A 17,558-nucleotide genomic window follows, 5' to 3' on the forward strand; every position below is an offset into this window, starting at 1 on the left:
CACATCACTCTCAGATCTCGGCCACTTTACCGCCATAGGCTCTGTTACAAACTCAAGGAAGATCGCCGGAGCCAGCTCTTTCATTGGCTGCCACCTTTAATCCCCGCCTCTAACCTGTCAGCCGGCCTCATTGGCTGAGGGAGCGCGTCAGCCCCGCCTCCTCGCTGTTGGCGCTGCTAGTCAAAGCATCGCCCCTAGAGATACATTGCCGCTGCCCCCTTCGCTTCTCTCGTTTGATCGCTGGAGGAGATGGAGGGGAGGTAAGAACGTGTTTTGTGCTACGCCCCCAGCCTCAGTTTACGGCCTCCGATTGGTTCGTCGAGGAATCAGTCAGCAGGTGCTACTGGGATAGTAGTTCAATTGGGGTCGCTGCAGTCGTTCTCTGTCAGATCTTGAGGCAGCTCGAGCTGGGAAGCTGCACCGAGTGAGCTATGCACGAGCTTAAGATCGAGCGGAGATGAAGCGGGGCTATGATTGGGTGTGAATTTTTTTTTTGGGGGGGGTAGCTAGCCTGACTAAAGATGGCGGTCATCTTAACCACATTGCCCACTTTGAACATGGCGGCGTGCAGTCACGGCCGTGTTTGGGCTTTAATTTTTCTGACATTCAGCGGCTGTCTGGTGAGTTTGTCCCTGGGGGAGGAAAGCGAGGAAACTGTCATCATCGGGCTGAGGCTGGAAGACACGGACGACGTCTCGTACATGGACGGAGGGGCCCTAAGGGTGAGCGAGAGGACCCGGGTGAAGCTGAGGGTCTATGGGCAAAACATCAACAACGAGACGTGGTCCAAGATCGCCTTCACAGAGCACGAGCGGACCAAAGTCATTGGGAATGGCAATAGCAATAAAGGGGGTGCAGCGGAGGATAGCTCCGGCTTCCATCCCTGCGGGATCCGGACTTCTGACATCATTATATTACCTTCCATTGTCCTAAACCGAAAGACATCGGGCATCGTGGAAATAGAAATCAAGCCCCTGAGGAAAACGGAGAAGAGCAAGTCCTACTACTTGTGCACCTCCATCTCCACCCCGGGTGTCGCAGCCGGGGCCGGAGGTCCCCAGCCCTGGACCGAGACCACCTGGATCTACCACGATGGGGAGGACACGAAAGTCATCGTGGTGGAGGAGAAGAAGTTCCTGTTGCCCTTTTGGCTGCAGGTGATCTTCATTGCCCTCCTGCTTTGCCTTTCTGGCATGTTCAGTGGTCTGAACCTGGGACTCATGGCTCTGGACCCCATGGAGCTGAGGATCGTCCAGAACTGCGGCACCGAAAAGGAGAAAAACTACGCCAAGAGAATCGAGCCGGTCAGGAGACAGGGAAACTACTTGCTTTGCTCCTTGCTTTTGGGGAACGTGCTCGTGAACACCACCTTGACCATCCTGCTGGATGACATTGCGGGCTCTGGTCTGGTGGCGGTCGTGGTGTCTACCATTGGCATTGTCATTTTTGGAGAGATTGTCCCGCAGGCGATCTGCTCGAGGCATGGGTTGGCGGTGGGGGCCAATACCATCTTTTTGACCAAATTCTTCATGATGATGACTTTTCCTGCCTCCTACCCGGTAAGCAAACTTTTGGACTGCGTGCTGGGGCAAGAGATCGGCACCGTGTACAACCGCGAGAAGCTGCTGGAGATGCTGAGGGTGACAGACCCGTACAATGACCTGGTGAAGGAAGAGCTCAACATCATTCAGGGGGCGCTGGAGCTGCGGACCAAGACGGTGGAGGACGTGATGACCCCGCTGCGCGACTGCTTCATGATCGCGGGCGACGCTATCTTGGATTTTAACACCATGTCGGAGATCATGGAGAGCGGCTACACGCGCATTCCCGTCTTCGAAGGGGAGAGGTCCAACATCGTGGACCTGCTGTTCGTGAAGGACCTCGCCTTCGTGGACCCCGACGACTGCACGCCGCTGAAGACCATCACCAAGTTTTACAACCACCCCTTGCATTTTGTTTTCAATGACACCAAGCTGGATGCCATGCTGGAGGAGTTTAAAAAAGGTGGGAGCTTTCTATTCGTCGTGTGCTCTGCGGGCGTTATTATTGGGAGCCGTGGCCATGCTGTGCGGAGAGGGGGAGGGACCTGCGCCGTGACAGGGACCGGAGAGATCCACAGGGGGAGGGGGAGAATCTCCTTTCCTCTAGTCTGACCCGGCTCCCCAGAGCTAGCCAGGAAATCTGGTGTAGTTAGTCCAAGAAAAAGGCATCGCCGTACTTTTGGCTTTTTTTTTTATTATTGTTTGTTTCTGTTTAATCTTTATTTCCCTAGGTCCGGTTCTAAGAGCGATGCAGCCCCCTTTAAGGTTTGCCTTACAGTTCTGCCGGCTTTGGGTTGTTGGAAGGTGCAGGTGGAGGGAGTTACGCGTTCTGCCCTTGCTGTGCCCGTCTTCAGGACTGCGGTGCGCGGAAGCTTTTTTTTTTTTTTTTCCCCCGCTTGGCGGCCGGGGTGGGAGTAGGCGATCGCTGTCTTGCTAGGGGGAGAAACGTGCGTGTTGCTATCTGAGCTGAGCTGTAACCCAAGCGCTGGTGTCCGGTTAAGCAAGGACAGGACAGGAGAGGAGTCTTGCCTTCCTGTCTTGCTTCCCTATGATTCTCTCGTTTTTATCAAGCATTCCTTGATCGCCAACTGGCTTTCAGATTTGTCTTATATGGAACTGTTGTTGCTGCTGCTGCTGCTTTCACCAGCCAAGAAAAAATGTAACATTCGGAGCCATTTCACGAGGGTAGGGTGTGAAAGACGATGCCCTCCCCCCCCCCCCCCCCCCCGGGAGTGTTCAAAGGTTGGCATGTGTAGGGTGCAGACGTGATCTGCTGCCGCCCTTCCTTTTCTAAGCTTGCTACCTGCCCTGTGCTGCTGCTCCAGGGGGGTCAGTTGTGAGCGGTGCATACTGGCCAAGGAACCAGGTCAAGATTAGGTTCAATAGGCCTTAAAAGTCACCTTTGGATGTGAGTTATTGGCCAGTCTACATGCAGCAGTTGGCTAGTTTCATTTTAGCAGGGTACAGCTAGCCAGGTCTTAGCTATCTTGAAAAGTCTGCCTTTCCTGGTCTACATATTTAATTTATTTATACTTTTAATTTGTTTTGGGTTTTTTTTTTTTTTACTCCACCTTAAGATGAAGTTCTGCAGAATAGCCTCTGATCAATGGTAGGAGCTGTGGTGTGCTAAAGTTTTAGTGACAGACCGTCTCTCTCTGACCTCTTTTAATGCAATATTTTGTACTAAACTATGCACAGTTTATTTGTAAGACTGCCTAGCAATAAAAAGCGCATAGTATAATACTTCTTTTCTGTCACTGTTTTAACTGTACTTGCTGGTTGCTTACCTAGCTCTGCTCAATAAAGCTGTTTATTATCAGCAGCTGAACTAAACCCATTCAGGCCACATTTAGTCATTCCTCATTCTTTTACATTCTCTCTTAATGAAAAGCCTCCTCATAATTTTATGCTTTGCTTTGATGACTAGAAAAAGGAAGCCATGAGCAGGAATCCTTGACCTGCTGGTATGGGAATGTGCAGGGGATGGCTTTGTTGAGGCCCTAGAGCCTAAGCATCTTCTGCTTGTATGCAACATAATGTGCCCCTACATCCTGAACAGACATTAGAAAGCAAAGGAAGACCACAGTTAGCTTCAGAATATCCAGGCCCGTTAATTGTGCAAATCAGTTACAATGAAGAATTCTGAGAAAAGAAAAATATACTTAATGTTCAAAACTAAGTTAAAGGTACTAACCATATGTTTAAAAACACCCATTATAAAGTGAAGTGACAATTCTGTAGGCTGTTCTAATGTTGCTGCTAGGGGTGGTTCATCCTTAGGGTCCTGTCGCTGCAGTTCATGAACTGCTTGATTTGCGCTGCCATCAGTAAGTACCCTCCACCAAACGTCACTGCAGGACCATCTGTTGGCCTGTGTTCGTTGGCATGGCTTCAGATTGTTCAGTCTGGTGTTGATGTCCATGACCACTGGGGAGAGAGGGTGTCATTTAGTTTTGACAGCGTTACTGTTAGTTTATGTCAGCTATTCTAGTTCTCTTTATCTTGGTCCGAAGTGTCCTAACTTTACAAGGACTATTGACTGGTTTGGTGATCAATGCACTGCTGTTGAGAGTAACAGCTCTTTACAGTCACCTGGTTAAAGGAAAAACAAAATATCATGCAAGGGACATTCAAGGGACATTTGGTGTGCTGCACCTCGGCTAAAAATTTATGTTCTGTCAAGTACAATGTGTTAGGTTATCCTTCTCGCAGAACTGAACTTGAATTGGGATACTGCACTGAACTGGTTTGCCAAGGAATTTAAAAGGAAAACAAAATCATTTGGGAGACTGCTTTTAGAGTGTGTATGTACAACATAACACTGTACATCCTCAAAGACAGCTGTAATTCTGAGGTTTTCTTCTGGTTGCTATAAATCAGCAGCGCTCTAATCCCTTGCTCACCTTGGTAGGGAATTGCTCAAGCTCAGCAGAAGACTGAAACATTGCTGGTTTGTCCCATAACTTCTTTTCTCCTCTCTCCTTATACTGCTTTATACTCCCACATGCACCAGGGTAAGCTTTTCTCTCCAGATGACTTTTGAATTGGATGACTTTTGATGTGTTGCTTTAAAGGGCCTTACATGGAATTCCCTTGGGAATGTTGTCTTGTACAATACAAAACAGAGTTTAGTTTATTTTGAAAGATAATTTATTAAAAAAAAAAAGTCAGTCTGAAATGATAAATAAGTTAGACGTTGCTCATAGGTAAGTGAAAAAAATGCATTAAAGTAAATAATTATGTACAGAAAAGGAAGGAATGTCCCTGATAATGCAGGATTGCATTGATCTAGCAAGTCACAAAAATGTCAGTGAGTATGGTCAGCACCATTGAGCTGCTTTTTTGTTGAAAGGTACTGCACTTTTCATTTAATAAAGAAGCAAGGGCTTTCATTCTTTGGTATAGATGGTGGAAAAACCTGAAGCTTGCTATAAAGGCTTAAATAGGTTTCCAAGTTTAAATTATATTTCAGGAACTATCAGTGTGTGTCTGAGAGCTACTGGCTTTCCAGTAACAAAATCAAGAAGCAGAACACAATCTGTTTTTTATTTATTTTATGCTGGTTTGTATTTGTTTGTTTGTTTTTTTCCTTAATCAGTTTTCCCTTCATAAGAATGTGCAAAAAGTAGGTCAGACTGTTAGAAATCTGAGCTGTCCCTTCTGGCTTAGATTGCATTCACTTACCCTAAGCAAGTGGTTCTCAAAGTGTGGATCATGGGGGCAGGAGATACTTGGCTTGATGTACCTTTTGTTGCGGTACTACATTGTATTCCAATATATATGGTGTATATTTTAAAGCTAGTTTTACCTTGCTGGTGGGGGGGACCCTAAATGTTTAACAGAGAAGAAAAAGGGGGATGCAACCTAACAGGTTTGAGAAACAGTGCCCTAGCCGTAGGCTACAGAGTAAAATGTTCCTATAACTGTAGCACTCGGAATCACTGCTGCCACTGTTAAGAAAAGTCAGGTGGTCGGTTTACATGGGGCTGAGCTGCTACTGAACTGCAGAGAAAAGCCCTAGAACGTGAAGGAGGAAGACTCTTCGATTATTTCAAAGGCCACCAGGCTTGCCTTTCAGTGCCTTGCTTTGAAACGTGGATTTTGGATGGCACCGTTTCTCTTTGATGGGTCGCTGTGTGGATCTCTTTTTTTTTTTTGTACGTCTTTGTTGCTGCTCTGCTCCTTTTCAGCTTTGTGTTGGTTCTGTGCACTGCCTTTCTATGACTTCTTTTTTTTTTTTTTTTGCCAGTTTCTTGTACACCAGAGGTCCAAAGTGCAACCCGAAAAATAGTTTGGGTGGTAGGAGAGACCACTCATTGCCACTATGGCTGTGCTTCTTTCCTTCTTTTCCCTGCTCCGTAGTAGTTACTCAATCACGTTTGCAGCCATGGCAACTTTGAGTTTCAAGTTTGATCTTGTTTTTGTTAATTTGTTTTCCACTACATTGTACTAAAGATCACATAAATGCAATAAGTGAAATGTTTTATGGAATGTAATTGCTGTTGTTAACAGCATGTTCTTGAGAATAGAGAGAGAGAGGGTGAGCACTATTTGCATGTTATTCCCTGTTTTGCTGTTTCCACACTCTCTGCTCATTACTGCAGGGCAATTTAATGCCAATACACTCTTCCTGTAAATGTCTAATATGGTAAAAAAAAACCCAAAACCAGACCCTGGTCTCTCATTCAGAATATCACAGTCTTAGGCCAGTTTGGTGACTGAGTGGCAGCGCTGTGCACTGCTATGTGAAAGGACCTGGGTTTGATTCCCTGGGGTTGGGAATGCTGCAGAGGCAGCACTCGCAGCCTCTCGAGGTGGGAAGGAAGGCTCAGTCATCGTGCAACAGCGGCATCTAGTGGATGGATTTAGGGCCCAGGGCTCACAGGGATTTGGAAGGAGCCTGGTACATGGAACACAAGCTGAGGGTTATAGCTACAGGGACTGGGCTAAGTGAATTGGGAGAGAATATAAAAGGAGGGGAAAAAAAATCCCAGGTTAGTTGCACATGAAGCTTCCTGGCACTGTAGCTCAGGGAAGCCCAGAGGAGTAGGAGGAAAGTGCCCAAAGAAGCAAGAAAATCCCCAAATTCAGAATCTTCTAGCAGAGTACACAATGGAAGAGCATTGCACTTTTAATGGAATATTCTCCTATTAAGATCTTTTGCTATATAATTCAGTTGGAGTGAGAGCAGTAGATTGCAAGCAGTTTATTCATTCTATGTATATGTAATAATTTAGCAATTGCTATGACTTATGTGAAATTTAGAGTTGTGTTAAATATCTCCTAAACCGCTTCGGATATATATATATATAATTTTTTTTTTTGGGGTGACAGCATAAGAAGAAAACGCCAGTGATGTGGTCAGGAATTTGCTAGAACAGAGGCCTTTGGAAATTTGGAGTTAACGCTTCTTGATGCGCATTCGGTTTTGCCACTTCGGTTGGATTTGCTTCTGGCCTCCTTGTTTGAATCTGATAAATGAGAGGCACAAAAATACCAGCAATGAAAGAGGCAAGAGTTTGGGAATTTTGCTGTGTGTGATTTTAGAAGGTTACGCAGAGTCTTTTGCAGTAGCGAAAGGTACTGAAGTGAGGGAGGCAGGTATCTTTTGGTGTAAGAAAATTTAGAAAAAAAAACCCCCAGAAGGAAATCAAAATGTCTTTCAAAAGGAGGCAGAGCAATCCTGTACAAATGTAAGAAAAGAAGTGGTTCATTGCGGAAAGGATCCAGCCGGTGCAGGAGTTTGTGTTTCTTGGAAAGTCATGACGTTTTAGAGGGATGCAAACACTGCTTGTTTTTTTGTGCTTCCTGTATTTCTTTGTTGAAGCTGTAATCCTGCTTTCTTTTGGTTGGAACCTGGCCTTCCACCTCTTATGTGTGAAACTTGCCTTTTTTTTTTTTTGGGCTTCAGGGCATTTGACCGATAGGTAGATTGATGGGAACATGACCAATTAAGTCACCTGTGGGGTTTTATTTTTCTACTGCTATGCAAATGACTCACATTCCAAGTGCCCAGCCCGCCCTGTCGCTAACGGATTCTGGGAACCTGTCGTAATTTAACCAGGTTCACCTGCAGCTCTTTCTCCAGCCCTGCTGACTTTTAAATCTGTTGGCAACTGAAATGATAACATGATGTAAATGCCCGTCCCCTCATCTCCACCCCAGAGGCTTACGCGCAAGCTCTCGCTACTTGTGCTTTAGCTCCGACCCTGGAGGGCTGGTTTTCAAGGTGAAAGTTCAGATCCTCTCTCTATATCACTAACTCCTCAGACCTTGGGCAAGTCATAATGTCTCTGTTCTCAGTTTCCCCAGCTGTAAGTGGGTAATAGTAAGGATGTTTGGAAAGCTTCACGTAGGCTAGTCATCCATCCAGGAGGTGTCTTGTTGTAGGTTTCTGAAGTTCGCCCCCACATCTTGGTTTCCTGCTTGGATCAGCGGCACAGTATAAGTATACACTTTTATTATTATTATTTTATTTATTAACAGTTCTTATAGACTGCTTTTCAGAGGCAGGCCCCTCTCAACCAAACAAAAGTACAAAACTCAGGCAAAATCAATAAGCATGGGGGAAAGACATTTTTAATTTCATCAGGTGGGCATTGTTGCTGGTCAAGGGACAAAACTATGAAACAAAAAGCAGTTCAACGTCTTGAATTGGATTCTCACCTTTGGTGGGGATTGACTGCCCATGTGATCCCCGAGGGTTGGTGTCTGATGCTAGCTCCCACCCTGGCTGTGGATTCTTCTCCTACATAGGAGGTTCTCTAGTGTCCTAGAACTGATATTTACCTGCTGACACCGATAAAGCAGTTTTTTTTTTTTAAAATAAAAATTGAAACATGGTATAAAATATTTCTCCTTATGTAGCATCCGTGCCACATGATCTGTTCCTTAGAGTGTGAACCCCCTGTGTTTTGAGTCCCAGTGGTAGTGCAAGCATGGAGAGGTATTGCGTCAGACTGAGGCAGAGGTTCAGTGTTTGAAGCAGCGTGTGTGAGCAGCTGCAGTGACTCAAGGTGAGGAATGGCTGGAGAGAGAGTGCCAATCTCCTAGCAGAGCCCTGAGATCCTAGGAAGAGGATGGATTCCCACCTGTAACAGTTTGCAGTCAGTGAGGCCATGTGAAACATTGAGTAAAAGGGGATCCTTCTAATGCACACCCACATTAATAATAACGTGGTACCCTATCCTGTGGAAAAGATTTATTAGATGGTGCCTTTCTAAAAGGGAAGGGTTCATTAGAGACTGAGTCAGAAGATCTGTCCCTTGTGGAGAAGCCACACGGTTTAAAATGCCAGAGCCTTACTCTGAATAGGAATAGGATCTAGGTGTCATTGTGGATAATATGTTACAATCCTCTGCTAAGTATGCGGTGGCAACAAAGTAAGCAATAGGAAAGGAATGGAGAATAATAAGGTGCGACTGCACCTTGAGTATTGAGTGCAATTATGATCACCACATCTCAAAAAATATATAGCGGAATTAGAAAAAGTACATAGAAGGGCAACCAAAATAATTAAGGGGATGGAACGATTCCCCTATGAGGAAAGGCTAAAGAGATTAGGGCTCTTCAACTTGGTGAAGAGATGGCTGAGGAGAGATAGGATAGAAGTCTATAAAATAATGAAAGGAGTGGAATGGGTAAATGCAGATCAGTTGTTTGTTCTTTCAAAAAGTACAAAGACTAGGGGACATTCAATGAAGTTACTAGATAATACAGTATATTTAAGACAAATAGAAAATACTTTTTACTCAACGCAAAATTAAACTCTGAAATTCATTGCCAGAGGACATGATAAAAGATGTTAGCTTGGTTTAAAAAAGTTTTGTAGTGTGAACTATAATAAACCAATGCCTCTGTTATAAATCCCCCTCTAACAACAACCAAAGAGGGAGAAAACATAATTAATTACCAATCTCTGGTTCCATTACTTTTATAAAAGCAAAAACGGTACTGGTGCACAATTTGAGTCATAACCTGTAAAACGATTACTATTCATTAACATAGTAACGGACACCAGAGATTGGTAATTAATTATTTTTTCTTCCTGTTTGTTTGGTTATTTAAAAAAAAAAAAAAAAAAAAAAAAAGTTTTGGATAAATTCCTGAAAGAAAAGTCCATAAACCATTATTAAGGTGGACTTGTGGAAATCCTTTGCTCATCCTTGGGATAAGCAGCTTGGAATTTATCAAACTTTTGGGATCTCACCAGGAATTTGTGGACTGGATTAGCCGCTGTTGAAAAAAGGCTGCTGGGCTTAGTGGACCTTTGGTCTGCCCCAGTATGGAAAATCTTATCTTTTTAATTTCTGAGATGTAACCATGATTCTTTTTTGGTGAATTGAAATCTATTTTCCTGAAGCTCCAAGACAAAACTGTTAGTGGGAAAAGGATTAAAGTGAAGAGTGATTTGCCAGGAAGGCTGGGAGAAGCAGCATGCTTAAAAATCCTACCGTTTTTTTTAATGAGAATATTATCTGGAATAGGAGTGAGATAAAATATCTGATCTTTCTATTGGAACTTTGAAACTGAGTCCATTTACTCAGCCCAGAGACTTAAAAACTGCATATTTGAATGATGCTTGCAGAGCAGCTTGTAAATATACATTTTTAATAAATAAGTCAGAGCAGTTGAAACCACAACTGCTGGCGTTATTGGAAGTCATTTCAGATCTTGACTAATGAAAGCCCGGGCCCCGACCCTCAGTGATGCTACAGAACACACTTTGTCACCCTTTTGGTTCATTGTTTTCACCAACAGTCAACGACCCCATCCGACCAAGCACTTTCTAAGGAACCCGTAGACCATCAGGAATTGCCCTCCCTGAGCACACGGTTACACTTAAATAATTTTTTTTCTGATGGGCCCAGTTATTTACAATTTTTTGTAGTTTGAATATGCACCTCCGATCAAAACCACTTTAAGAAAACGTGCTATGTCCACAGCTGGGCCCAGCCTGTGGAATTCGCTACTACCCGAGCTTCGCCAAGAACCCTCTCTCCAAACTTTTAAAAAACACCTTAAAACATGGCTCTTCAGACAAGCCTTCCCTGAATCTCAACACTACTCAGACACGGGTCAAAAGTCATAACCTGTCTCAAGGGAACCCCAGGGCATAAGACATATCAGGACTTTAAGGAGACACCTGACCACACATTACCTCCATAACATACTCTTTAAGGAGACACTCAATCCCTAATGATCTTTAAGGAGACACTTGATCACCCATTACTTCCGTATTATATCCCGCCAATCTTGACTCAACACATCACATCCTTCCTTGCTACATACTCCTCCTTCCCTCCACCACTCAACCAGATTCACATGCTACCTATGCCTTGTGCTCCCGCTACGCCTTTTCCATTATGCAGCTGCATAATGCTACTCCATTAAACGTATTTTGATGTTACACCCACAACCGCCCCATTTGTTGTTGCGCTATATATTATGTTATTCACTGATGAATCAGTTCACTATTTGTTATTGTTGAATTGTTGACCTGCTCTATGTTCATTACTCAATGTTCTATGTTCGATGTAACGCCATAGCCGCGACTGTTCTGTTCAATTGTAAACCGATATGATTTGATATCCTTGTTCAAGAATGTCGGTATAGAAAAATTCTAAATAAATAAATAAATAAGTGCTGAAAGGCAGGATATAAATAAAAGAGAGAAATACTGACCATCAGGCAAACTTTCCCACTTGTATAACAGTATCAACAAGATTCCTGCCCACTAACAAATAATTTCACTTCTGTTTTTGGTTTTCCTTGTGTCAGACTCTGCTGAAGAGCAGGATTTGACTGGAGAACCTATAGTTCGTAGTCCGCTTTTGTAACTATGCAATTGACATAGGCCCAAGAAGTTCTTCATTGTGCCTTACTGTACAGTTTCTCTATTTTGTTTTTGTAGCGATATTCAGCCACTGAAACTTGATGTTTGCTGTCTAACATAAGAGCGTCTTTGTGCCATGCTCTTGAAATATCTTTGGTTGTGAAATAAACAAGTTTGTTTTTTTTTCTGTTGTCTTTTTAAAATGGCTTATTTACATAGGCCAGAGATAACATATCACTTATGTGTAGCCGTAAATGTACGGGTGAAAACTAATGTACTAAAATGTACCATGTCTCAAGAGCGTGACCTGCCACTTGGAGAGTAATTTGACAAAGTTCAAAATTGTAGTCTGCCAGGTACATATAAAAGTGTAAAACAAGTGAGAGAGCCAAATCTTCAGGCCAGTCCAACTCTACTTCTGCCAAGATCACTTCTGGAGAACATTTTTTTTTTTTTACTTCTTTGCTTTCAGTTCTTCCAGTGTATCATTTGCTGTGGGCGTGGAAAACTTGCGAAGTGATAACCCTCATCGTGGTATAGTAATGCAAGTGCAGCAGCAGTTTTTTTTGGCAGCCGGGGCAGTGCACAACAGGGGAGCAATTTTAGCTGAGAAAGTTTCACAACATACATTTCTTGCAACATTTGTCATCCACTGTGTAGAGAGGACTTCAAACAATGCTGCCTTTACCCTCTCCAACACTAGACCATAGCATCAAGTAGGGTGTATCTTCTGAGTTCATGTCCTGGGATCTAACCATATGACCATTTAGACCCAAGTTCTCTTTATCATGTGAAATGGGTGTTAGTACAACAGCAAAGAGAAGAGGCTTAATGTATGTTACATTCATTTCTTACAGTTAGTGATATTTAAATGATGCTGGGGGTTCTGGCTTTTATTGTGCATTTTCTTCTGAACATCTAGAGTAGAATGAAATTAATTCCTACTTTTTAAGCCTATACAACAAGTTTGAGAAGTGTAGGCTTATAGCGTTAACAGCAGGAGCATGCATTTCAGGGCTGTTGTATATTTTAGGCTCCGGTTTCCCATAGCCTCAGTCTCTTGGCAATCAGGGGCCCCTCCCATGAGAGGGGTGTGGCTGAAATGTGGCAGGAGTGTTTGCTCCTCTGTCAGAGACTCTTCCACCAAATATCAGCCCATTCCTTCCATGGAGAGGGTCCCCCTGAGACTTGATGTGGCTTTTTAAAGTGTTGCTTACTCGATTATGGTGGTGGGGTACCACGGCTGTACAGTCGATGCCACCGGAAGAACTGGATTCCACAGGACTGGTAGGGATGCTGTGCCCGGCAGTGCTGTGGTTTCAGGCCAAAATAAGAACTAAGGCAGGTGCTTTTTCATGCTAAGAATTTGAATGAGAAATTAAGCCTGCTAGGAGTCACAGTAAATACTTTGCATTCTTTTTCACCTCTGCATGACTCAACTTTCTCTTCCAAATTCTAAGGACTCTTCATCCATAATTCCCTTTTAATTCTTTGCCGAATTCTTCCTTCCTCCTTCCCCCTCGCCCCTCTGTGATTTCCCTGTGACATGGTATATTTTCATTACATCTGTTTCATAAACTGTAAGAGCTGGATTTTCAGCCCACATGAGCTGAGCTCGCTTAGTGGTTTATCTGTATCGATCAGGCATGGGGGGGAGGTAGCGAAAGAAGAAAAGGTCCCTCTTTTATCCCCAAGCGGTTGCCCTAGTTAATTGTGTGTTAATTCTTGCCCACATAGGATATCAGAAGAAAGGTAACAGTTTTGGGTAGGACGCGTGTAAATGTGATTTTTTTTTTTTTGTTCGTATATTTTTATTGAATTTGCAAGTCTTCTTTTTTTAAATTTTTTTTTAATACAGTTTCCATTTACAGGGTAAATTTAAAAGTCATTTCTGCCAGTAAAACAGTGCTTTGCCTACAGAAATTTACTTTTTAAAAAATTTCCCACCCTACATGCAGGTAAAGGTTTGTGCAAAGAGCCCCTGTGTGTTGTGAACCTGCCCTCGAGGAGCGCGGGCAGGTCCCCCTACCTTGCAGCGGCCAGTTGGGCTGCTGACGCAGCCTTCTTTGCGGCGGGTGTGCTGCCGTTGCCAGACTCCCCCCCCCCCCCCCCCCCCTGGCTGCCTCCACTCCTGTGCGGCAGGGTCGGGCCGACGAGGGCTCTCCCTCGTGGCCGGCACCACCACTGCCGCTCCTGCTTTCCCTGATGCGCTGCACCGTTCCCGGGGTCCTTGACGGCAGGGAGTTGTCCTCTCCGAGGCCTTCGGCCGGCAGGGAGGCCTTCCCTGCCAGTTCCTGCTACAGCCTGGGTCCTTGCCCGGCAGGGAAGCCGTCCCTGCCAGTGCCGGCAGCCATCCTTCTCTTCCTGCTTCAGTGTTCATGGCATGGAGCCGCTCCAGCAGCCTGCCTTTCATCCAGCTTCTGGGCAGGGTTGCACCCGTTGCCTGCCTGCTTCTCCTTGGGCCTTCCACGTGGCTGGGGACGCCACCAGCCTGTCCTCTCTTCTTCCAGCTCTCCTTAGGCGCGGGCGTGCACCTCTCTCCTCCTTTTCAAGGGCCAGCCAGGTGTGGCCCTCTGCTGACCTCTCCCTGGGCGTTGTGCTCTTCAGCCCTACAAAAGGGCTCAACGTCCATTCCAGCTTTGCCTTCGCAAGGAGTTAGATACTCCTGGGATCCTGCTGTCCTTCACTCCAGGAGTCGTCCCTTTTCCCACACTTCTTCAAGGTCCTGTGTTTCCTGTTCTTCGTTGGAGCTCCTCGACTTGTCCATGTTCCAGTCCAGATGTCCACCTGATGTCCGTGATCCAGCCCTGAGGTCTGTCTCCTGATCCTGTACTCTATGTTCCAGTCCAGATGTTGTTTCTCCTGATCCTGATGTCCAGTTGTCCTGAACCCTTGGTTCCTCGTGCCACTCTTCCTGGAGTGCCATGTCATGGTTCGCAACCAGCCCCACGGGCGAGCTGTGTAGGGCGCTTCGTGGTGCAATGCCTTCCTCACTTCTGCAGCACTAGCCTCCGGGAGACTTCCGCTTCTGTACTTGTCCCTGGTCTACGGAGTCCCTTGTGCTTGCTCCGTCCGTGCCAAAGACTCTGCCAGAACCTGTACCGTCAGCGTGGTCCGCGACCAGCCACTGGCGGCTGAGTAGGGCGCGCCTCGGTGCAGACCTCTACAGCTTCTGAGACATGTTCCTTTTCATTGCTCCACATCCTGTCTAGAGGCTCTTCGAGTCCAGGGTGGACTGTGTAGGGCGCGCTGCGTCGCAGTCTCAACCCAGTACTTGCCTGAGTCTTCTGAATGCCTTGTACCTTGTTCCTGAGTCTCGTCTATGCTTCCAAGTACCTTGTTCCTGAGTCTTCGTCTGAATCTCCATGTTCCGGCCTTCGCTGCCCTGGCCTCCATCCGGCCTGCCGCTTCTTGCCGTACCCTGTGGCAGGTCTGAAAGGGCTTGGAATGGTCGGAGGACTTTTCGTAAGACCACCATTGCGTTGCTGGTCTTCCGAAGCGGGCAGGTCCGGAGGAGGGTCAGTATCTCCAGTCATCTGGCTTCAGTCCAGCCTCGCTTCTGTCCAGCCCATGCTCGGGCATGCCTCGCCTGCTGCGGCACCTCTTTGGAGTTCCTCTGGGGTGGAGCCGTGGTCAAAGAACACACATCCCCTGGTAAGCGGAACCGCTCTCCTAGCGCTTCACAACACTGTGTCTGTTTTTGCCAGCAGCTGGTGTGGTTGAGTGGGGTTTGGAATTACGTGTATACGTTTGAATTTCACCTTATCTCTGCATGTCTACGTTAAATCTTGGATGACTCTGAACAAATTATCGTCACATTTAATGAAAACAGACTTCTTGGTATTACAGCATACCTCTGGTTCTGACATTCCTGCCACACTGTTATGCAATAACGAACCCCTGACTGTCTCACGTCATGTTAAAAGCCTTGGTGTCTTCTAGATCCTAGATTCTCTTTCCAACAACAAATCAAGGCAACAATTAGGTCTGGCTTCTTTAAATTGCATTTACTTTGTGGCTTAAAGCCCTTACTTAATGCTGATGATTTCTGTTCTGTCGTCCAAGCTTTAATTCTACCATCTCTCGACTATTGCAATGTAGTATACTTGGGTCTCCCAGCTGTACTTTAAAAGAACTTCAGTTGTTTCAAAATGCCACTGCAAGGCTTATCTTGGGCACTCACATACTTTATAATTTGCACTGGCTTCAGACTCGGTAGCGTATAAAGTATAACGTTTCTGCTATGCTACTCCACCTGCTTCAGAGTCATTCTTTTCCATGGGCAAACGCTCTCCTTGAGATTTACACTCCTCCCCGTAAACTGAGCTCGCAGAATAGAGGATTGCTGGAGGTACCGTCACATAAACTGGCTCGGCCTCAAGAGACTACAGCATGAACATACTCTATTGCGGCGCCACAGTTCTGGAACTCACTACCCGTCCAGCTGCAGCAAGAGACGAACACTCAAAAAATGTAAAGCTGAACCGAAGCCCTACTTGTTCAACTTGGCTTTTGCGTGACCATTGTCATCTGGTTGCTAATATCTTAGCTGGTTTGAAGAGCAATTATGTGAATGTTTTATTTTTGTTTTCTAATTGTAGATTATGGTATGTCTAAATGATTATGTATGTTTTTAATATTGTAAATTGTCTAGAGTTTCGCACAGCTGGCGATTTCATAAATTTTAATACCTGGAAAAGCTACCTGAACATATTTATTTATTTATTTATTTATAACTTTTATATACCGAGGTTCAATTAACAGAATTAATTATCACTTCGGTTTACATTACAACTAGCAAACGACAACAATGACATAGTCTTGTCTTACATTGAAACAAGGTTGAGAAACCTGGATAATCATAACTTGGGAGGAAAGCAGTGATAGTGTCTTGTGGAGAAAAACTTGTATAAACATAATTTGGGAGAAAGCGTGGTGAGATGAACTAGAAGGGTGAAAAAAAACTGGTATGGTGGGGTTGGGGAGAAGGGGATGAAAATAGCAGCTTTGTTACGAATACTTAGGATACTTGAGGGGATGCTTAGGTCCGGACAGCCAGATGGGGCTGAGGCGGAAATAGTGGTTATGGGAAAGCTTGGACAAACAGCAGAGTTTTAAGTCTTTTCTTGAAGCTTGGCCAAACAGTAAAGCTTGGTTATGGGAAAACTTGGCCAAACAGCAGAGTCTTAAGTCTCTTCTTGAAGGTGATTGGGCATTGTTCAAGCCTTAGGTCAGGTGGGAGCTGGTTCCATTGCTTGGGAATTACCATTACTCATTCGTATCAGCAGATACGAATGAGTAATGGTAATCTTTATTTATTTTGTCCTGCCCAGATTCGGACATAGGAAACTATCAAATGTCCACGCCAAAGAGGACCCACCTTCTGCTTGCTTTAGGGTACAGTTTCAAAGGGGTACCAGAATCTTATATGTAGCCCTGATTTTTTTTTTCTGGGACAGTTTTCAAAAGGAAAGATGTACCTGCAGGCTTTACAGCAATGCAGGCAGTTTTAAAATTATCCCCTAAGTGGACACGAAGAGGGTCATATTTTTAAAGAGCCCTGTGTAGGCTAGAGTGCATGGGTACTGTTTCACCGCAGGTTTGAGCCATAATTTCAGCGCAGATTTCTACGCATAAATCTCCAAGCAGGCGGAACCCAGTGCGTGTGTGTAGGTTTACGCGTGTGAGTCCTGCGCCGGCCCCAGCGTTTTCTCCCCTGGAATGCCTCTCTCTTTAGTGCATGTACAAATATGCACCCCCACGCCCCCCCCCAAGCATGTTTCAAAAGGCCATTTCTGTGCACGAAACTGAGGTTTGCGCACATAAAATCCTTTTGGAAATTGCCCTCGACAGAATATCACCACTATATGAGAAAAAATGCTGCAATTACAGCTCCTGAGATGCATAATGATCTGCAGGCTTCCTGATTGCCTGAAATTTCCCCAAGTTGATTACATTTTTCAACTGCAGCAGCTTCATATTTGTACTGCGGGGGTGGAATTTTTTTTTTTTGTTTTTTAAATTTATAAAGTTTTATTGGCATTGTAATTATACAGATTTTCAACATACATAACTTTAGTCAGGAATAAATGTACAAGCATATGGAACTGAAGAATTTTACAACATTATGCCAATATTATTTATACCAGGTGGAAAAATATTTAAGGAAACATGGGAGCCGA

At 44.9% G+C, this 17,558-nt stretch overlaps 1 protein-coding gene across 1 annotated transcript in view; it reads left to right on the forward strand.

The window, feature by feature from the left end:
• The first annotated feature begins 407 nt into the window (after positions 1–407).
• CNNM2 (cyclin and CBS domain divalent metal cation transport mediator 2) overlaps positions 408–17,558 on the forward strand; it is a 345,438-nt gene continuing 328,287 nt past the window's right edge. The window contains exon 1 of the mRNA XM_029610285.1: positions 408–2,004. Within this exon, the coding sequence (XP_029466145.1) occupies positions 522–2,004 (1,483 nt within the window). The 5' untranslated portion in view covers positions 408–521. The remainder of the gene's footprint in view (positions 2,005–17,558) is intronic.

This window comes from Rhinatrema bivittatum, chromosome 7, assembly GCF_901001135.1.
Source record: "Rhinatrema bivittatum chromosome 7, aRhiBiv1.1, whole genome shotgun sequence".
Taxonomy (NCBI): domain Eukaryota; kingdom Metazoa; phylum Chordata; class Amphibia; order Gymnophiona; family Rhinatrematidae; genus Rhinatrema; species Rhinatrema bivittatum.